We start from the raw sequence: 20,244 nt of genomic DNA, 5'->3' as shown, positions 1-20,244 counted from the left end.
ACATGTTTTTTGTTTGCTTTATGCTGGGTTCACACTTGTGCGATGACAGATATCGCATGCAATTTGCACCCCATTGCTGTGCAGATCCACAAGCAATGTCTGTGCTATGCGATTTCAGCCATACAAACTGTATGGCTGAAATCGCATTGCCTTCGCACCAAAATGGTGCCGGAACAGGTTTTTTTGGTCGGCACTGGAATCGGATCGCATGAGTTTTCACACCTATGCGATCCGATTCCTGTACAATTTGACAGTTTGCACTTCGACCTGCAAACCCATCTGGGGATGTCATTAACTTTAAATTAACAACCGCAGCGGTTTGCAGATGTCAGTGTGACCCGCCGGTGAGTGACATGTGATGCGGGAACCCGCACTGGAATTGCTCTGGTTCCCGCATCTCATATGTGTGATCTGGGACTTAAATTGTGTGGAGAAAGATTAGGACCCCTGCCAGGTTTTTGTTGCTGTCTTTGTCCTCATTAGGAAGATTCACCCTCTTTATTTATCCTGATGATTGCTATAACTGATGACAGAAAATACCAAAATTTGAGTGTCACTAAAGAAAGAATAGTGGGGAAGTTGTCCAATGGGAACACTACTCCCCCCTCCTTTTCTTCCCTCTTTTCTTCCTATACATACGTAATACTAATTCTGGTGAGTCTGGTGACTATGAGAGAGTGATTACTGAGAGTGCCCATTTGCAACAACTTGAAATATACCGGGGATGAGTTACTAAAACTAGAGAGTGCAAAATCTGGTGCAGCTCTGTATAGAAACCAATCAGCTTCCAGGTTTTATCTTAAAAACTTAATTGAAGAAGCTGAAGTTAGAAGCTGATTGGCGACCATACACAGCTACACCAGATTCTGTGTGCTCCAGTTTTAGTAAATCCCCCCCACTGTGTCTACTTATATTAAGGTCATACTAGACATGCTTTAGTGCCTAACAAAAGTCTCTTAAAAGAATAAAAATCTTGTTACTTTCAAAATAATAAAGTATAGGGTGCAAGTATGATTGTTTAGAAATAAATGGGCTTTTTCTGTTAAAACTACACTTGATTGGTATTCTTGATAACCAAAAGGATAGAAATAAGATAAAACATTAAATAAAACAAACACAACTATCGTATTCAACTCAAATGCTATCTAATTGAGTACATTTAAAATATATGTGTAATGCAATAATTTAATATGTTAAACTGTAAAGATCAGCAATAGCTCAGTAAAAACAAAAGGAGTGTATATGCTTTGTAATCAGCATATAGTGATAAGATGCTTACCCTATATCAGCACATACAGCATGTATGGTTCAGAAGATAAGTCAGTTCTAATTGGTGGTATGCAGTTTTCAGCCAATAGAAATGCATCTTGACCATTGTGAATGGTATCCTAATGCTTTAAAAACTGGCAAGATTTTCAGTTTAACGTGGACTTTACTTGAGTTGCCAAGCTGATCTAACTTGTACTACACCAACTCCCGATCATCACAATGAGTCTATCTGCAAGTGAGAAGGCTGCTGTGCTTTCCATAGTGGGAAAGATTGGATCTCAGGCCAGTGCTCTGGGCTCTGAGGCTTTGACCAGGTATGGTTCTTTTATTCTTGGTTATATTTTATATAAACAAATACAGTGTGCAATTTCAACTGGATGTTTAATGTAACAGCACAGGAGTTCTTAGGTTAATGTAACGAGTTAAACTTACAAACTTTTATTCATTACATGGGATAGATCATTCTAGTTCTAAACTAAGATACTGCTGATAGAATTTATAACCTGTCCCTACCCTACACAAAACTAAAAATTTGTCTTCAGGGAAAGTCAAGCATCAATGAAAATTGAGAGATAGATGTAAGTCATGGGTTGCTCAACCTGTGGCTCTCCTGTTGTTGTAGAAACTACAAGTCCTATCATGCCTCTGGGAGTAATGTTTCTAACTGCAATGCCTCATGGGACTTGTAGTTTCACAAAAGCTGGAGTACCACAGGTTGATTAAGTCATTAGTGATTGTTACTACTGGTATTTTATATATCACACATTATGTACCATTTGTGTGCAAATAGTTACCATCAAGGCATGAAACAAGGAAATCATTTTGTCTAAGGTCAATTTCTTAAAGGACAGCACCGTTCTTCTTTTGCTAGCTTTAACATCAGTGAAGGAATACAAATTTGATAACTTTGCTTTCTTGGTGTCTATACAAACAGTAGGAAAAATATTCTTACTAAATGCTTACAGTTTAACAGGGAATTAGTTATTTTTATAACCTAAAATATTAACCACAGAAGCATAATATCAGGTCATAAGTGTGTGGATAGATTTACTTTAAATCATTTCCCTTGTATTAATATCTGTTTTTTTTATGTTTAGGCTTTTCCTTAGCTTCCCCCAGACCAAGACTTATTTCCCCCACTTTGACCTGACCCCTGGCTCTGCTGACCTCAACACACATGGTGGAAAGATTATAAATGCTCTTGCAGGTGCAGCCAATCACCTGGATGACCTTGCTGGCAACCTGTCCTCCCTCAGTGACCTGCATGCCTACAACCTAAGAGTGGATCCAGGAAACTTTCCTGTAAGTACTACTGAATATTTCTATACAATAAGATAACTTGATTCCAGTGAACAAAATGCATTGCGCTTAAATGTGTTTGCAGCATTATATAGTATTGAAACTCAGGTGGGCATTAAGGTGACCAATATACTGTACATTTTGTGTCAGTCCTTAGGAAAGTTGTCATGACAAACATAGAGGCTGTTATTTCAGACCTATCTACAAATACTAGCTTTTGATCTGTCATGATTATTCCCTACATTCAAGTTTTTTTCTGAGTCAATAAAATGTGAAGTCAAAACTCTTAATATGCACATTAGTTTTGAGTCACTAACTTGGAAGGTATTGAAGCCAGAGAGTAACCATTATAGGCAGGTAAGGTATGGTAGTATTGTATCCCTGGATTTCGAGACGAGCACCTTCCACCAGATACTTCCATTGGGTATCTTTTAGAAGAAGCAGTTTGCTCTGTAACCTTTAAAGGAGAAGTCCAGCCTGAGCTTGTTTGGCTGAGCTTCTCCTATGGGTCACAGGAGTGCAATTAGTTTTGCACTCCTGTGACCCATTTCCAGTCCGCTCTTTGCTGACGTCACACACATCAGTCCAGGTACCACACCACATCGTCTCGACTGTGGGAGTCTGGATCTGCCAGGTGCCTGGACCGATGGCCGTCTCAGCCTCTCAGCGAGCCGCCCCTCCACAGCTCAAGGCTCCAGTGAGCGTGGAGGAGCAGAGCAGGAGAGCTGCTGATTGATTGAGAGCCGGGAGAACTGAGCCATCAGCAATTGTCGATCGCTTGGTTCTCAGTGAAGGGGCTCCGGGGGACAGATACAGCATCGGACCGATGCTGCATTCACCTAGGTAAGTATGATTCTACAAGAACCCCCAAACCCATACTTCTCTTTTAAGAGTACATTAAATAAAAAAATGTAATTTCAAAAAGCAGTTTGAACATTACTGTCCTTATTAAATAATATAAATGTGTCTATGTACACAAAAATAATATATCTTCTATTTCTCTTTGCAGCTGCTGGCTCACATTATCCAGGTGGTCTTGGCTACTCACTTCCCTGGTGATTTCACTGCTGAGGTTCAGGCTGCCTGGGACAAATTCCTTGCTCTAGTTTCTGCAGTCCTCACCTCCAAGTACAGATAAATCCACCCTGTATAACAGGCTACATCAGAAATTACAGCAAGTAATACAACGTGCAATGAAGTGTTCTTTGGGCCCATTTCAGTTACAACCAAGTTGCAATGTTTTTTGAAGAGTATTTACTTGTGTAAATTGTCCATCAAATATAAATCTGATGTACTCTTAAATAAAACTGAAAATAATTTTCATTTCCACCTCAACTGTATTATTATCTTTTTGTTTTTTGATGGTTTGATATTAATATATTCAATTGCTGTGTCTCTTTAAAAAAATCAAACCAGGGGCTTACCATAACCAACTCAGTCTCAGACTTTATTAGGTTGAATGTAGCACATATTACTGTATATCTCTCTCCCTGATAGGAAAGGTGAACTTACTTAAAGTGGTGTTCCACCCAAAAAAAAAAATGCATAAATGTGCCCAAAAAAAAAAAAAATTGGAAAAAATGTACAATTAAAATTAAACACTGAAGCATTGTTTAAACTCCATGGCCTACCTGAGTATTGTTGCTGACCATGTCCATCCCTTTATGACTACAGTGTACCCATCTTCTGATGGCTACTTCCAGCAGGATAATGCACCATGTCACAAAGCTCAAATCATCTCATCACTGGTTTCTTGAACATGACAATGAGTTCACTGCACTCCAATGGCCTCCACAGTCACCAGATCTCAATCCAATAGAGCACCTTTGGGATGTGGTGGAATGCGAGATTTGCAATATTAATGTGCAGCTGGCAAATCTGCAGCAACTGTGTGATGCTATCATGTCAATATGGACCAAAATCTCTGAGGAATGTTTTCAACACCTTGTTGAATCTATGCCCCGAAGAATTAAGGCAGTTCTGAAGGCAAAAGGGGTCCAAACCAGTACTAGCAATGTGTACCTAATAAAACACAATAATGCAAATAAAAATATGTCCTAAATAAAGTCCCAAATGTCAAACACATGAAATATGAACTGATTAACTAGAAATCCCATATACAGTCCAGTTTGAATATACAAGCAATCTTGGTCTGACAAATAGCTCCACACTACAAATATAAAAGAAAATATGAAACAGCAAAAGAATACAATAATGCAAATAAAAATAAGTCCTGAATAAAAGTCCCAAATGCCACACATGTGAAATATGAAGTGACTAAGTGAAAGTCCTTTATACAGTCCAATTTACAGTGACTTGAAAAAGTATTCATACCCCTTAAAATTTTCCACATTTTATCATGTTATAACCAAAAACATAAATGTATTTTATTGGGATTTTATGTGATAGACCAACACAAAGCGGCACATAATTGTGAAGTGGAAGGAAAATGTTAAATCGGTTTTACAAATAAATATGTGAAAAGTGTGGCGTACATTTGTATTCAGCCTCCCTGAGTCAATAATTTTTTAGAACCACATTTTGCTGCAATTATAGCTGCAAGTCTTTTTGGGGAAGCCGCTACCAGATTTGCACATCTAGAGAGGGACATTTTTGCCCATTCTTCTTTGTAAAATAGCTGAAGCTCTATCGGATTGGATGGAGAGCATCTATGAACAGCAATTTTCAAGTCTTGCCACAGATTCTCAATTGGATTTAGGTCTGGACTTTACTGGGCCATTCTAACACATGAATATGCTTTGATCTAAGCTATCCCATTTGATAGCTCTGGCTGTATGTTTAGGGTTGTTGTCCTGCTGAAAGGAGAACCTCTTCCGCAGTCTCAAGTCTTTTGCAGACTCTAACAGGTTTTCTTATAAGATTGTCCTGTATTTGGCTCCATCCATCTTCTCATCAACTCTGACCAGCTTCCCTGTCCCTGCTAAAGAAAAGCATCCCCACAACATGATGCTGCCTCCACCATGTTTCACAGTGGGGATGGTGTGTTCAGGGTGATGTGCAGTGTTAGTTTTCCACTAAACATAGCATTTTGCTTTTAGGCTAAAGAGGTAAATTGTAGTCTCATCTGACCAGAGCACCTTCTTCCACATGTTTGCTGTGTCCTCCACATGGCTTCAAGTAAACTGCAGACGATACTTCTTATGGCTTTCTTTTAACAATGGCTTTCTTTTTGCCACTCTTCCATAAAGGCCAGATTTGTGGAGTGCATGACTAATAGTTGTCCTGTGGATAGATTTTCCCACCTGAGCTGTGGATCTCTGCAGCTCCTCCAGAGTTACCATGGGCTTCTTGGCGGCTTCTCTGATTAATGCTCTCCTTGTCCGGCCTGTCAGTTTAGGTGGACGGCCATGTCTTGGTAGGTTTGCAGTTGTGCCATACTCTTTCCATTTTCAGATGATGGATTGAACAGTGCTCCGTGAGATGTTCAAAGCTTGGGATAATTTTTTTTTTTAAATTGTTTATTAAACAGGTTTTACATATAATACAAAATAACATGTAGTTAGCACATTCAATTACAGGTGATGTAAATATACATTGTCATTGAAATATGTATTATACATAGTTGGGGTGAAATGTAAAAGCTAATGTAATTAGCTAGATAGTAAGAAATACAACTAGGTAAAAAAGGAATAGTGATTTTTATATGTACAGTTTGGTTGCAATGGTAAATACTCTCACTATCTATATGGGGTACATAAGCAATACAGAGGCACGAAAATGGAAGATCCATAGTCAACATTTTGTGAAAGCAGTAAAGAACTAAAGATAAATTGTCTGTACAAGACCGCTGTCTCTCAGTTAGAACTGTATGTTTCAGAGCTATATTCAGATTCGTCCCATGACTGCCATATTTGTGAAAATTTTGGGATTGAATCATCAACTACGGCGGATAGATGTTCCATTCTCCGTATATCCATTAAGATGGAGAGGGTTTGCGTGAGAGTGGGAGAGGAGGTAGAGAGCCAAAGTTTGGGAATGGTTCTTTTAGCCGCTAATAATATGAAGGACATCAGTTTTCTTTTAGATTTGTGGATACCTGGAACAGGTAGACCCAGTATGTAATGCATAGGGTTTAGGGGGATGGGGACCCCCATCAGCTTCTCCAGAACCGTTTGAATTTGGGCCCAGAATTGGGTGACTAGAGGGCATTCCCAGAAAATGTGATATTGTGAGCCCACAGCTTTATTACATCTCCAACACATTTTTGAGGTTGTCGGGTTGTATGCGTGTGGGCGTTCTGGAGTTTTGTACAAGAAAAGTAGAATTTTGTGCGCAGATTCTTTGTGTGCGACACAGCGGGAAATTCTGGAGGTGGATTCCCAGATACTTTCCCAATCTAACAGAGAAATGTCATGTTGGAGTAACTGAGTCCATTTCTTCATGTAATGGTGACTACTACCTTCAAGGGGTTAGCTTCATGTAAAATTCTATATATGGTAGAAATTAATTGGGGCTCATAGGGGCCTTTGGCGCATAACATTTCAAAGTCTGATGGTTTGTCCAGGGAGAGGGTGGGGGATTTGGTAGCGAAGAAATGTCTAAACTGTAAATAGGAATAGAAAAGTGTTTTAGGAATTTGGTATTGCTTTTGTAGGTCAAAGAAGGGTAGTAGGTGTCTTGTAGCTGGATTAACAAGATGTCTCAGCTGAAAAATCCTGGCCCCAGTCCAATGCAACATACGATCATAGGACATGCTATCAGGGATGTCCGGGTTGAAGAGGACATTTGTAAGCGGTGAGCATGGAGAAGATAGTGAATATCGATCAGAGAATCTTTTCCAGATTGCTAGGGTGAAGAACATTGGAGCCAGGCATAAACCTCTCAGCTGGGGCATGTGCTTGTCACTAGACGGCCAGAGCATGTAACACGGATGGACCGGTGAGGTAGGGATAATTTTTTATAATCTAACCCTGCTTTAAACTTCTCCACAACTTTATCCCTGACCTGTCTTGTGTGTTCCTTGGCCTTCATAATGCTGTTCGTTCACTAAGTCTCTCTAACAAACATCTGAGGGCTTCACTGAACAGCTGTATTTATACTGAGCATAAATTACAAACAGGTGGACTCTATTTACTAATTAGGTGACTTCTGAAGGCAATTGGTTTCACTAGATTTTAGTTAGGGGTGTCAGAGTAAAGGGGCTGAATACAAATGCACACCACACTTTTCAAATATTTATTTGTAAAACATTTTGAAAACCATTTATCATTTTTCTTCTACTTTACAATTATGTGCCACTTGGTGTTGGTCTATTACATAAAATCCCAATAAATACATTTATGTTTTGGTTATAACATAACAAAATGTGGAAAATTTCAAGGGATATGAATACTTTTTCAAGGCACTGTAAATCTTTAAGCAGATCTTGACCTGGCAAAAAATCAGTGAGCTTCAGCAAGAACACCCTGGACAACAGTGACCACCACCTCTGACAATGAAGATGTCTCCTCAACTTGCAACACAGACCTCATAATTAAAAAGGAGGTCAATAAGCACTTTTTAGTGCAGCCAGCCGGTCAGCATGCAGATATCATTTCCAGCTCTCCAGTCCTCAGCATGTAATGAACATGTAAATCACAAAAAAGGGGCTTCATAGTATAAACTTCTTGGCTTATTTAAAAAATAAAATCCAAAATATCACTCGCAGGATAAAAAGCCACTTCCCATGTGATAATAGGCACAGTATAATCTCTTGCCGATGTCTAATCTGCCATTGTGAGAGTATACTCCTGTGAGTGTTATTTCAGCTTTTATTTTTTAACCACTTCAGCTCCAGAAGGTTTACCTCCATCATGACCAGACCAATTTTTGCGATATGGCACTGTGCTACTAACAATTGCGCAGTCGTGCGACGCTGTACCCAAAAAATTGTCCGTTTTTCCCACAAATAGAGCTTTCTTTTTGTGGTATTTAAACACTTCTGCGTTTTTTATTTTTTACGTTATAAAAAAAAAAAAAAAAACATCAATTTTCAGAAAAAAACAATATTTCTGCTATAAAATATCCAATAAAAAAAAATTAAAATTTCTTCATAAATTTAGGCCAATATGTAATCTGCTACATGTTTTTGGTAAAAAAAAATCCCAAGCATATATTGATTGTTTTGCGCAAAAGTTATAGCGTCTACAAACTACAGGATATTTTTATGGAATTTTTTTTTTTTTTTACTAGTAATGGCAGCGATGAGTGACTTATAGCGGGACTGCGACATTGCGGTGGACAAATTGGACACACAGTGACACTTTTGAAACTTTTTTGGGGACCAGTGACACCAATACAGTGATCAGTACTAAAAAATATGCACCGTCAGTCCATCTAAGTTGTTTTTCAGCCTCATCGGTAAGGCAGAGGTTTAATTCAGTTTTAGTTTTATCAAGGTTGATACAGTTTTGTTTTGAGGGATTTGATTTATGTAAGTTAGTTACGTGTTCTACTTGTTGTTCCAAGTCAGTTCTGCTCTGTTCTGTCAATTTATAGAAATTTATATAGATTTAAGTTTGTCCAGAATTGCAGTGATGGATAAAAGATAATTATTTAATGACCAGGAAGGAATGTAAGGGTAGGTATGAAGAAAGTTACAATAAATTATTGTGGGATTGTGATCTAACCATGGTAAGGATGAAATTTTAGCCTTAGATACAGAAGAAAGGAAAGAGTGAGAAATCCAAATTGGCAGGTCTGAGTATATATGGGAGTCCCAGTTCATTATTAAAGTGCTAGTAAAGTCCAGTGTAGTTTCTTCTTTTTGGGTTCCCCCAGGTGGGTTATGTCATAATGTACTGGTATGCACAGCATTGGGTACTGTAAATGTTCACTGAGCTGCGCATGCACAGCTCATTGTACATCACAGCTGACAGGCAGAAAGAAGCATTTATGACAGATGAGACCGATAGGGTCTCTTGTGTAATACATATGCTGCCTGTCAGCAACTTTTCACAACGCTGACTTTACTACCACTTTAACTTCAGAGTGATGTCATAACCAAAGGCAACATGTTTTTTGTTTGCTTTATGCTGGGTTCACACTTGTGCGATGACAGATATCGCATGCAATTTGCACCCCATTGCTGTGCAGATCCACAAGCAATGTCTGTGCTATGCGATTTCAGCCATACAAACTGTATGGCTGAAATCGCATTGCCTTCGCACCAAAATGGTGCCGGAACAGGTTTTTTTGGTCGGCACTGGAATCGGATCGCATGAGTTTTCACACCTATGCGATCCGATTCCTGTACAATTTGACAGTTTGCACTTCGACCTGCAAACCCATCTGGGGATGTCATTAACTTTAAATTAACAACCGCAGCGGTTTGCAGATGTCAGTGTGACCCGCCGGTGAGTGACATGTGATGCGGGAACCCGCACTGGAATTGCTCTGGTTCTCGCATCTCATATGTGTGATCTAGGACTTAAATTGTGTGGAGAAAGATTAGGACCCCTGCCAGGTTTTTGTTGCTGTCTTTGTCCTCATTAGGAAGATTCACCCTCTTTATTTATCCTGATGATTGCTATAACTGATAATGACAGAAAATACCAAAATTTGAGTGTCCCTAAAGAAAGAATAGTGGGGAAGTTGTCCAATGGGAACACTACTCCCACCTCCTTTTCTTCCCTCTTTTCTTCCTATACATACGTAATACTAATTCTGGTGAGTCTGGTGACTATGAGAGAGTGATTACTGAGAGTGCCCATTTGCAACAACTTGAAATATACCGGGGATGAGTTACTAAAACTAGAGAGTGCAAAATCTGGTGCAGCTCTGTATAGAAACCAATCAGCTTCCAGGTTTTATCTTAAAAACTTAATTGAAGAAGCTGAAGTTAGAAGCTGATTGGCGACCATACACAACTACACCAGATTCTGTGTGCTCCAGTTTTAGTAAATCCCCCCCACTGTGTCTACTTATATTAAGGTCATACTAGACATGCTTTAGTGCCTAACAAAAGTCTCTTAAAAGAATAAAAATCTTGTTACTTTCAAAATAATAAAGTATAGGGCGCAAGTATGATTGTTTAGAAATAAATGGGCTTTTCTGTTAAAACTACACTTGATTGGTATTCTTGATAACCAAAAGGATAGAAATAAGATAAAACATTAAATAAAACAAACACAACTATCGTATTCAACTCAAATGCTATCTAATTGAGTACTGTACATTTAAAATATATGTGTGATGCAATAATTTAATATGTTAAACTGTAAAGATCAGCAATAGCTCAGTAAAAACAAAAGGAGTGTATATGCTTTGTAATCAGCATATAGTGATAAGATGCTTACCCTATATCAGCACATACAGCATGTATGGTTCAGAAGATAAGTCAGTTCTAATGGGTGGTATGCAGTTTTCAGCCAATAGAAATGCATCTTGACCATTGTGAATTGTATCCTAATGCTTTAAAAACTGGCAAGATTTTTAGTTTAATGTGGACCTTTCTTGAGTTGCCAAGCTGATCTAACGTGTACTACACCAACTCCCGATCATCACAATGAGTCTATCTGCAAGTGAGAAGGCTGCTGTGCTTTCCATAGTGGGAAAGATTGGATCTCAGGCCAGTGCTCTGGGCTCTGAGGCTTTGACCAGGTATGGTTCTTTGATTCTTGGTTATATTTTATATAAACAAATACAGTGTGCAATTTCAACTGGATGTTTAATGTAACAGGACAGGAGTTCTTAGGTTAATGTAACGAGTTAAACTTACAAACTTTTATTCATTACATGGGATACGTCATTCTAGTTCTAAACTAAGATACTACTGATAGAATTTATAACCTGTCCCTACCCTACAAAGCTAAAAATTTGTCTTCAGGGAAAGTCAAGCATCAATGAAAATTGAGAGATAGATGTAAGTCATGGGTTTGAGAGATAGATGTAAGTCATGGGTTGCTCAACCTGTGGCTCTCCTGTTGTTGTGGAACTACAAGTCCTATCATGCCTCTGGGAATAATGTTTCTAACTGCAATGCCTCATGGGACTTGTAGTTTCACAAAAGCTGGAGTACCACAGGTTGATTAAGTCATTAGTGATTGTTACTACTGGTATTTTATATATCACACATTATGTACCATTTGTGTGCAAATAGTTACCATCAAGGCATGAAACAAGGAAATCATTTTGTCTAAGGTCAATTTCTTAAAGGACAGCACCGTTCTTCTTTTGCTAGCTTTAACATCAGTGAAGGAATACAAATTTGATAACTTTGCTTTCTTGGTGTCTATACAAACAGTAGGAAAAATATGCTTACTAAATGCTTACAGTTTAACAGGGAATTACTTATTTTTCTAACCTAAAATATTAACCACAGAAACATAATATCAGGTCAGAAGTGTGTGGATAGATTTACTTTAAATCATTTCCTTTGTATTAATATCTGTTTTTTTATGTTTAGGCTTTTCCTTAGCTTCCCCCAGACCAAGACTTATTTCCCTCACTTTGACCTGACCCCTGGCTCTGCTGACCTCAACACACATGGTGGAAAGATTATAAACGCTCTTGCAGGTGCAGCCAATCATCTGGATGACCTTGCTGGCAACCTGTCCTCCCTCAGTGACCTGCATGCCTACAACCTAAGAGTGGATCCAGGAAACTTTCCTGTAAGTACTACTGAATATTTCTATACAATAATAAGATAACTTGATTCCGGTGAACAAAATGCATTGTGGTTAAATGTGTTTGCAGCATTATATAGTATTGAAACTCAGGTGGGCATTTAGGTGACCAATATACTGTACATTTTGTGTCAGTCTTTAGGAAAGTTGTCATGACAAACATAGAGGCTGTTATTTCCGACCTATCTACAAATACTAGCTTCTGGTCTGTCATGATTATTCCCTACATTCAAGTTTTTTTCTGAGTCAATAAAATGTGAATTCAAAACTCTTAATATGCACATTAGTTTTGGGTCACTAACTTGGAAGGTATTGAAGCCAGAGAGTAACCATTATAGGCAGGTAAGGTATGGTAGTATTGTATCCCTGGATTTCGAGACGAGCACCTTCCACCAGATACTTCCATTGGGTACCTTTTAGAAGAAGCAGTTTGCTCTGTAACCTTTAAAGGAGAAGTCCAGTCTGAGCTTGTTTGGATGGGCTTCTCCTATGGGTCACAGGAGTGCAATTAGTTTTGCACTCCTGTCAACCGTTTCCAGTCCGCTCTTTGCTGACGTCACACACATCAGTCCAGGCACCACACCACATCATTCCGACTGTGGGAGTCTGGATCTGCCAGGTGCCTGGACTGATGGCCGTCTCAGCCTCGCAGCGAGCCGCCCCTCCACAGCTCAAGGCTCCAGTGAGCGTGGAGGAGCAGAGCAGGAGAGCTGCTGATTGACAGGCAGCGGCTCTATGCTCTGGGAGCTGAGAGAACTGAGCCATCGTCTATGTTCGATCGCTTGGTTCTCAGTGAAGAGGCTCCGGGGGACAGATACAGCATCGGACCGATGCTGCATTCACCTAGGTAAGTATGATTCTACAAGAACCCCCAAACCCATACTTCTCTTTTAAGAGTACATTAAATAAAAACATGTAATTTCAAAAAGCAGTTTGAACATTACTGTCCTTATTAAATAATTCAAATGTGTCTATATACACAAAAATAATATATCTTCTATTTCTCTTTGCAGCTGCTGGCTCACATTATCCAGGTGGTCTTGGCTACTCACTTCCCTGATGATTTCACTGCTGAGGTTCAGGCTGCCTGGGACAAATTCCTTGCTCTAGTCTCTGCAGTCCTCACCTCCAAGTACAGATAAATTCATCCTGCATAACAGGCTACATCAGAAATTACAGCAAGTAAAACAACGTGCAATGAAGTGTTCTCTGGGCCCATTTCAGTTACAACCTAGTTGCAATGTTTTTTGAAGAGTATTTACTTGTGTAAATTGTCCATCAAATATAGATCTGATGTACTCTTAAATAAAACTGAAAATAATTTTCATTTCCGCCTCAACTATATTATTATCTTTTTGTTTTTTGATGGTTTGATATTAATATATTCAATTGCTGTGTCTCTTTAAAAAAATCAAACCAGGGGCTTACCATAACCAGCTCAGTCTCAGACTTTATTAGGTTGAATGTAGCACCCATTATATCTCTCTCCCTGATAGGAAAGGTGAACTTACTTAACCACTTGTCGAATGCCTAACGCAGATACACTGCGGCAGAATGGCACGGGCAGGCAAAATCACATACCTGGTACGTGATTGCCTTCCCGCGGGCGGGAGGGTCCGATCGGACCCCCCCCCTTCCCGGTGCCATAGGCGGTCGACTCTTGTTCGCGGGCGATAAGAGGTGAGGGGGAGGCCATCCATTGATGGCCACCCCCTCCCGATCACTCCCAGCGAATGAAATACTTCCTCTCCCTCTGTTTACATTACAGTGATGTCATCCCTCCTCGAGCCGGTCTTTTCGATCCGGCGCCGAGGAGAGAAGACATCAAGTAAGTTGCACCAAACACTACACGGCCAGTAGAACACTCCAGGCACACTTGTCACCCCCCTTCACCCCCCGATCACCCCCTGATCACCCCCCTGTACCCCCTGTCACACTGAAACCAATAGCAGTTTTTTTTTTTTTTGCATTGGTGTCAGTTTGTGACAGTTATAAGTGTTAGGGCAGTTAGGTTAGCCCCCTTTAGGTCTAGGGTACCCCCCTTTAGGTCCAGGGTACCCCCCTAACCCCCCCTAATAAAGGTTAACCCCTTGATCACCCCCTGTCACCAGTGTCGCTAAGCGATCGTTTTTCTGATCGCTGTATTAGTGATACAGGTGACGCTAGTTAGGGAGGTAAGTATATAGGTTCACAGTCAGTGTTTTATAGTGACAGGGACCCCCATATACTACCTGCTAAAGGTTTTAACCCCCTGATTGCCCCCTAGTTAACCCTTTCACCAGCGATCACCGTATAAGTGTTACGGGTGACGTTGGTTAGTTGGTTTGTTTATTATAGTTTATTATAGTTTTAGGGCACCCGCCGTTTATTACCTTATAAAGTTTTAACCCCCTAATTGCCCGGCGGTGATATAAGTTACGTTTTTAGGATCAGATAAGGTCTGCGTCCCCCCAGGCAGCGTCAGGTTAGCGCCAGTACCGCTAACACCCACGCACGCAGCATACACCTCCCTTAGTGCTATAGTATCTGAACGGATCGATATCTGATCCGATCAGATCTATACTCCCCAGCAGTTTAGGGTCCCCAAAAACACAGTGTTAGCGAGATCAGCCCAGATACCTGCTAGCACCTGCGTTTTGCCCCTCGGCCCAGCCCAGCTCACCCAAGTGCAGTATCGATCGATCACTGACACTTACAAAACACTAAGCACACATAACTGCAGCGTTCGCAGAGTCAGGCCTGATCCCTGCGATCGCTTACAGTTTTTTGGTAGCGTTTTGAATCAGTCGCTAACAGGAGCTTTTTTGGCTGTGAGTCTCACTAGTGTACCCCTAAATTTAGAGCCCAAAATGGTAAATCGAAGGTACACTAGTGAAGAGGCCTACAGGTTTGTGAGCATGACAGATAGTGAAGAGGAAGTCACTCATCTGTCAGATTCAGGCTCAGAATACGATCCTGTAGAGGACAGCGGCTCCATGACAGATAGCTCTGACGACTGAGTTGTGGTCCTTGCTAAGGTCAGGCGTACCAGACCCCAATCTTCTTCTGTCCTTGAAGTGCAAGAACCGCAGGTCCCTCGTATGAAGCAGAGAAGTACTAGTGCCGCTATTCCTTCTGGTGAACTGGCAAGCACCAGCGGCCTAGTACACCCTGGTCGTACATCCAGCACTGCAGTATCACTTGGTGACGTGGCGAGTCCCATAAGTGCAGTTCAAGCTGGTGAGGTGGCAAGCACTAGTAGTGTCCCGCTGCCACCTAGAAGACGAACACAGGCCCGTCGTGCCCATAGTGCCCTTCCTGCTGCATTCGCCAATCCGAATTGGGTACCCACAACTTCTGCAGCACCCGTACTGCCCCCATTCACTGGCCAACCCAGAATTCAGGTGGAAACAGTTGACTTTACGCCACTGGATTTTTATTCGCTGTTTTTCACCGAAGATCTCTATAGATCTATTGTGGACCAAAGCAATTTGTACGCTGGTCAACACATCGCCACTATTCCCCAGTCCTCCCTTGCCAGAGATTGGAAACCAATTACGGTTTCCGAATTTAAGATCTTTCTGGGCCTTTCCCTCCTCATGGGCTAGAATAAAAAGAGTGAGTTGCGGTCATATTGGTCCACTGACCCAATTTACCATTCGCCCTTGTTCTCTGCTTCCATGGCCATGGCACGATAGGAGCAGATTTTGCGGTTCATGCACTTCAACGACAATGAACTCTGTCATCCTCGTGGAGACCCTGGATACGATCGGCTCTACAAAATTCGGCCCCTCGTAAACCACTTCAACCAATGTTTTGCAGACTTGTTTACTCCCCATCAAGTTGTCTGCATTGATGAGTCCCTGATTAAATTTTCTGGCCGCTTGTCATTCAAACAGTACCTTCCCAGCAAGCGTGCCAGATACGGGGTCAAGATGTATAAGCTCTGTGACAGGCCACAGGGTATACATGTAGTTTTATGGTTTACGAGGGCAAATATAGTCACGTAGAGCTGACAAACTGCCCTGACTACATAGGAAGCGCTGGCAAGATAGTTCGGAAAGGGGTACCACTTGTACGTGGACAATTATTACACGAGCGTGCCACTTTTTAGCCACCTTTTTGATCATCAGATTGGAGCATGTGGCACCGTGCGACCTAATCGCCAGGGCTTTCCCCAGCGGCTTGTAGATTCCCGTCTTAGGCTGGGGGAGAGACGGTCCAAATTACTACGGCGACTGGTGTTGTGGAGAAACCCCTCTGTGTCCACGAATATAACCAAAATATGGGAGGGGTGGACTTCAACGACCAGTTGTTGGCGCCGTACCTAATTGCCCATAAGGCCAGACGCTGGTACAAAAAAGTGTCTGTTTATTTATTTCAAGTGGCTTTGCTGAACGCTCATGTGCTATACAGAGCTTCAGGACAGACTGGATCCTTCCTTAAATTCCAGGAAGAGATCGTCAGAGCCCTTCTGTATCCAGACGGTGCTCCACCTCACCATCCCCAACCAAATGCAGTAAGCCGGCTGCATGAGAGGCATTTTATTTATGTCCTCCCGAGTACCCCTACCCAACGAGCCCCCCAAAAAAGATGTTGTGTCTGCAGCAAGCGCGGATTTAGGCGTGACACCCGGTATTATTGTCCCTTCTGTCCTGGCAATCCTGGTCTTTGCATTGGTGAATGTTTTGAACGCTATCATACACTAGTGGAGTATTAGCGTAGGGTACAGCACTGCACAGACTAGGACACACTTTCACAGGGTCTCCCAAGATGCTGTCGCATTTTGAGAGAGCCAAACCTGGTACCAGTTAAAAAAGTTAAAGTTACAAAAAAAAGTGTAAAAAGAACAAAAAAAACAAAAATAAGTAAAAAAAAAGAAAAAAACACAAAAAATATATAAAATAAAAAAAACAAAAATAGTTGTTTTATTGTTCTCTCTCTATTCCCTCTCTATTGTTCTGCTCTTTTTTATTGTATTCTATACTGCAATGTTTTATTGTTATGTTTTTATCATGTTTGCTTTATAGGTATGCAATTTTTTTATAGTTTGTTTTTTTATTGTTAACCACTTTTTTGTTTTCAGGTACGCCATTTAGCTGCAGAGCGGATTTATTTATCCTGACAGCAACAGCGTTTGCTCCCACGATACATAAAGCCATGACTCCAGCGCTGTCGGAGGTGATTTCACCACCACAGTTACATACTTCAGCATATATGCCGAAGCGTGGGGGCAGCAGTGGGTGGAGGAGCGATTTGCTCCTGCCTTTTGCGGGAGGATGCCCCCATGCTTCGGCATATATATATTTTAGGTAGGCACAGGTTGCAGTAAATGTTTTATTTTTTACTATGTTTTTTTTTGTATTTCGCTTTGCAGGTATGGTAAGTATTACTGTTATACTGTAATGTTACTTTGTTTTTTTGTTAACCATCATTTGCTTAGCAGGTACGCCATTCAGTTGCAGCGCGGATTTATTTATCTTGACAGCAACAGCGTTTGCTCCCATGATACATAAAGCCGTGACTCCAGCGCTGTCGGAGGTGATTTCACCACCACAGTTACATACTTCAGCATATATGCCGAAGCGTGGGGGCAGCAGAGGGCGGAGGAGTGATTTTCTCCTAACTAAAGGATGCCCCCATGCTTCGGCATATATATACGGTGCATGTATGCCCATCATTAGAAGTGGGTGGATGAAGGGAGGTATTCTAATGGTGGGCATAACCACCGATCAATATCTTTTTTTCATTCAGCCCACAGGCTGCATGAAAAAAAAGTTTACAATATATGCCCAACAAAGGACCAGCAACGTACTGGTATGTTGCTGGACCTTGAGTGGTTATACCAGAATGATGCCTGCAGGTTTAGCTATCATCTTGGTATCATTCTTTTCAGCCAGCGGTTGGCTTTCATGTAAAAGCAATCCTAGCGGCTAGACTGCTTTTACAAGCAGTGGGAGGGAATGCCCCCCCCCCCACCGTCTTCCATGTTTTTCTCTGGCTCTCCTGTCCCAACAGGGAACCTGAGAATGCAGCCGGTGATTCAGCCAGCTAACCATAGAGCTGATCAGAGACCAGAATGGCTCCAAACATCTCTATGGCCTAAGAAACTGGAAGCTACGAGCATTTCATGACTTAGATTTCGCCGGATGTAAACAGCGCCATTGGGAAATTGGGAAAGCATTTTATCACACCGATCTTGGTGTGGTCAGATGCTTTGAGGGCAGAGGAGAGATCTAGGGTCTAATAGACCCCAATTTTTTCAAAAAAGAGTACCTGTTACTACCTATTGCTATCATAGGGGATATTTACATTCCCTGAGATAACAATAAAAATGATAAAAAAAAAATAAAAATGAAAGTAACAGTTTAAAAATAAGATAAAAAAGCAAAAAAATAATAAAGAAAAAAAAAAAAGCACCCCTGCCCCCCCCCCTGCTCTCGCACAAAGGCGAACGCAAGCGTCGGTCTGGCGTCAAATGTAAACAGCAATTGCACCATGCATGTGAGGTATCACCGCGAAGGTCAGATCGAGGGCAGTAATTTTAGCAGTAGACCTCCTCTGTAAATCTAAAGTGGTAGCCTGTAAAGGCTTTTAAAGGCTTTTAAAAATGTATTTAGTTTGTCGCCACTGCACGTTTGTGCGCAATTTTAAAGCATGTCATATTTGGTATCCATGTACTCGGCCTAAGATCATCTTTTTTATTTCATCAAACATTTGGGCAATATAGTGTGTTTTAGTGCATTAAAATTTTAAAAAGTGTGTTTTTTCCCCCAAAAATGCGTTTGAAAAATCGCTGCGCAAATACTGTGTGAAAAAAAAAAATGAAACACCCACCATTTTAATCTGTAGGGCATTTGCTTTAAAAAAATATATAATGTTTGGGGTTCAAAGTAATTTTCTTGCAAAAAAAAAATAATTTTTTCATGTAAACAAAAAGTGTCAGAAAGGGCTTTGTCTTCAAGTGGTTAGAAGAGTGGGTGATGTGTGACATAAGCTTCTAAATGTTGTGCATAAAATGCCAGGACAGTTCAAACCCCCCCAAATGACCCCATTTTGGAAAGTAGGCACCCCAAGCTATTTGCTGAGAGGCATGTCAAGTCCATGGAATATTTTATATTATGACACAAGTTGCGGGAAAGAGACAATTTTTTTTTTTTTTTTGCACAAAGTTGTCACTAAATGATATATTGCTCAAACATGCCATGGGAATATGTGAAATTACACCCCAAAATACATTCTGTTGCTTCTCCTGAGTACGGGGATACCACATGTGTGAGACTTTTTGGGAGCCTAGCCGCGTACGGGACCCCAAAAACCAAGCACCGCCTTCAGGCTTTCTAAGGGCGTAAATTTTTGATTTCACTCTTCACTGCCTATCACAGTTTCGGAGGCCATGGAATGCCCAGATGGCACAAACCCCCCCCAAATGACCCTATTTTGGAAAATAGACACCCAAAGCTATTTGCTGAGAGGTATAGTGAGTATTTTGCAGACCTCACTTTTTGTCACAAACTTTTGAAAATTGAAAAAAGAAAAAAAAAAAAAAAGTTTTTCTTGTCTTTCTTCATTTTCAAAAACAAATGAGAGCTGCAAAATACTCACCATGCCTCTCAGCAAATAGCTTGGGGTGTCTACTTTCCAAAATGGGGTCATTTTGGGGGGTTTTGTGCTATCTTGGCATTTTATGGCCTTCGAAACTGTGATGGGTAGTGAGGAGTGAAATCAAAAATTTACGCCCTTAGGAATTCTGAAGGCGGTGATTGGATTTCGGGGCCCCATATGAAGCTAGGCTCCCAAAAAGTGCCACTCATGTGGTATCCCCGTACTCAGGAGAAGCAGCAGAATGTATTTTGGGGTGTAATTCCACATATGCCCGTGGCATGTTTGAGCAATATATCATTTAGTGACAACTTTGTGCAAAAAAAAATTGTCACTTTCCCACAACTTGTGTCAAAATATAAAATATTCCATGGACTCAACATGCCTCTCAGCAAATAGCTTGGGGTGTCTACTTTCCAAAATGGGGTAATTTGGGGGGGTTTTGTGCCATCTGGGCATTTTATGGCCT

General features: G+C 40.9%; 3 protein-coding genes across 3 annotated transcripts in view; 2 read left to right on the top strand and 1 right to left on the bottom strand.

Moving 5' to 3' along the window:
* Positions 1-20,244, bottom strand: part of RALYL (RALY RNA binding protein like) — a 1,862,755-nt gene that overhangs the window by 791,643 nt on the left and 1,050,868 nt on the right. The window lies entirely within an intron of this gene.
* Positions 1,431-3,891, top strand: LOC141145307 (hemoglobin subunit alpha-3-like). Its single transcript, XM_073631881.1, has 3 exons — positions 1,431-1,583; positions 2,367-2,571; positions 3,578-3,891. Exons 1-3 carry the CDS (start codon positions 1,489-1,491, stop codon positions 3,704-3,706), a joined length of 429 nt encoding a protein of 142 aa, XP_073487982.1. The 5' UTR covers positions 1,431-1,488; the 3' UTR covers positions 3,707-3,891.
* On the top strand, positions 11,010-13,521 carry LOC141145312 (hemoglobin subunit alpha-3-like). The gene is made up of 3 exons (XM_073631888.1): positions 11,010-11,169; positions 11,975-12,179; positions 13,208-13,521. The coding sequence occupies exons 1-3, from the start codon at positions 11,075-11,077 to the stop codon at positions 13,334-13,336; spliced, it is 429 nt and encodes a 142-aa protein (XP_073487989.1). The 5' UTR covers positions 11,010-11,074; the 3' UTR covers positions 13,337-13,521.

The sequence above is a fragment of the Aquarana catesbeiana genome, linkage group LG05 (assembly GCF_042186555.1).
Source record: "Aquarana catesbeiana isolate 2022-GZ linkage group LG05, ASM4218655v1, whole genome shotgun sequence".
In the NCBI taxonomy this organism is placed as follows: domain Eukaryota; kingdom Metazoa; phylum Chordata; class Amphibia; order Anura; family Ranidae; genus Aquarana; species Aquarana catesbeiana.
Note: the sequence above shows the minus strand (reverse complement) of the source record. Positions and strands in the feature narration are given on the sequence as shown.

Coding starts and splice junctions, on each gene's coding strand:
- LOC141145307 (XM_073631881.1), top strand. CDS start 1,489: ATGAGTCTATCTGCAAGTGAGAAGGCTGCTGTGCTTTCCATAGTGGGA. Junction 1,584..2,366: donor GGCTCTGAGGCTTTGACCAG/GTATGGTTCTTT, acceptor TTTTATGTTTAG/GCTTTTCCTTAGCTTCCCCC. Junction 2,572..3,577: donor TGGATCCAGGAAACTTTCCT/GTAAGTACTACT, acceptor TTCTCTTTGCAG/CTGCTGGCTCACATTATCCA.
- LOC141145312 (XM_073631888.1), top strand. CDS start 11,075: ATGAGTCTATCTGCAAGTGAGAAGGCTGCTGTGCTTTCCATAGTGGGA. Junction 11,170..11,974: donor GGCTCTGAGGCTTTGACCAG/GTATGGTTCTTT, acceptor TTTTATGTTTAG/GCTTTTCCTTAGCTTCCCCC. Junction 12,180..13,207: donor TGGATCCAGGAAACTTTCCT/GTAAGTACTACT, acceptor TTCTCTTTGCAG/CTGCTGGCTCACATTATCCA.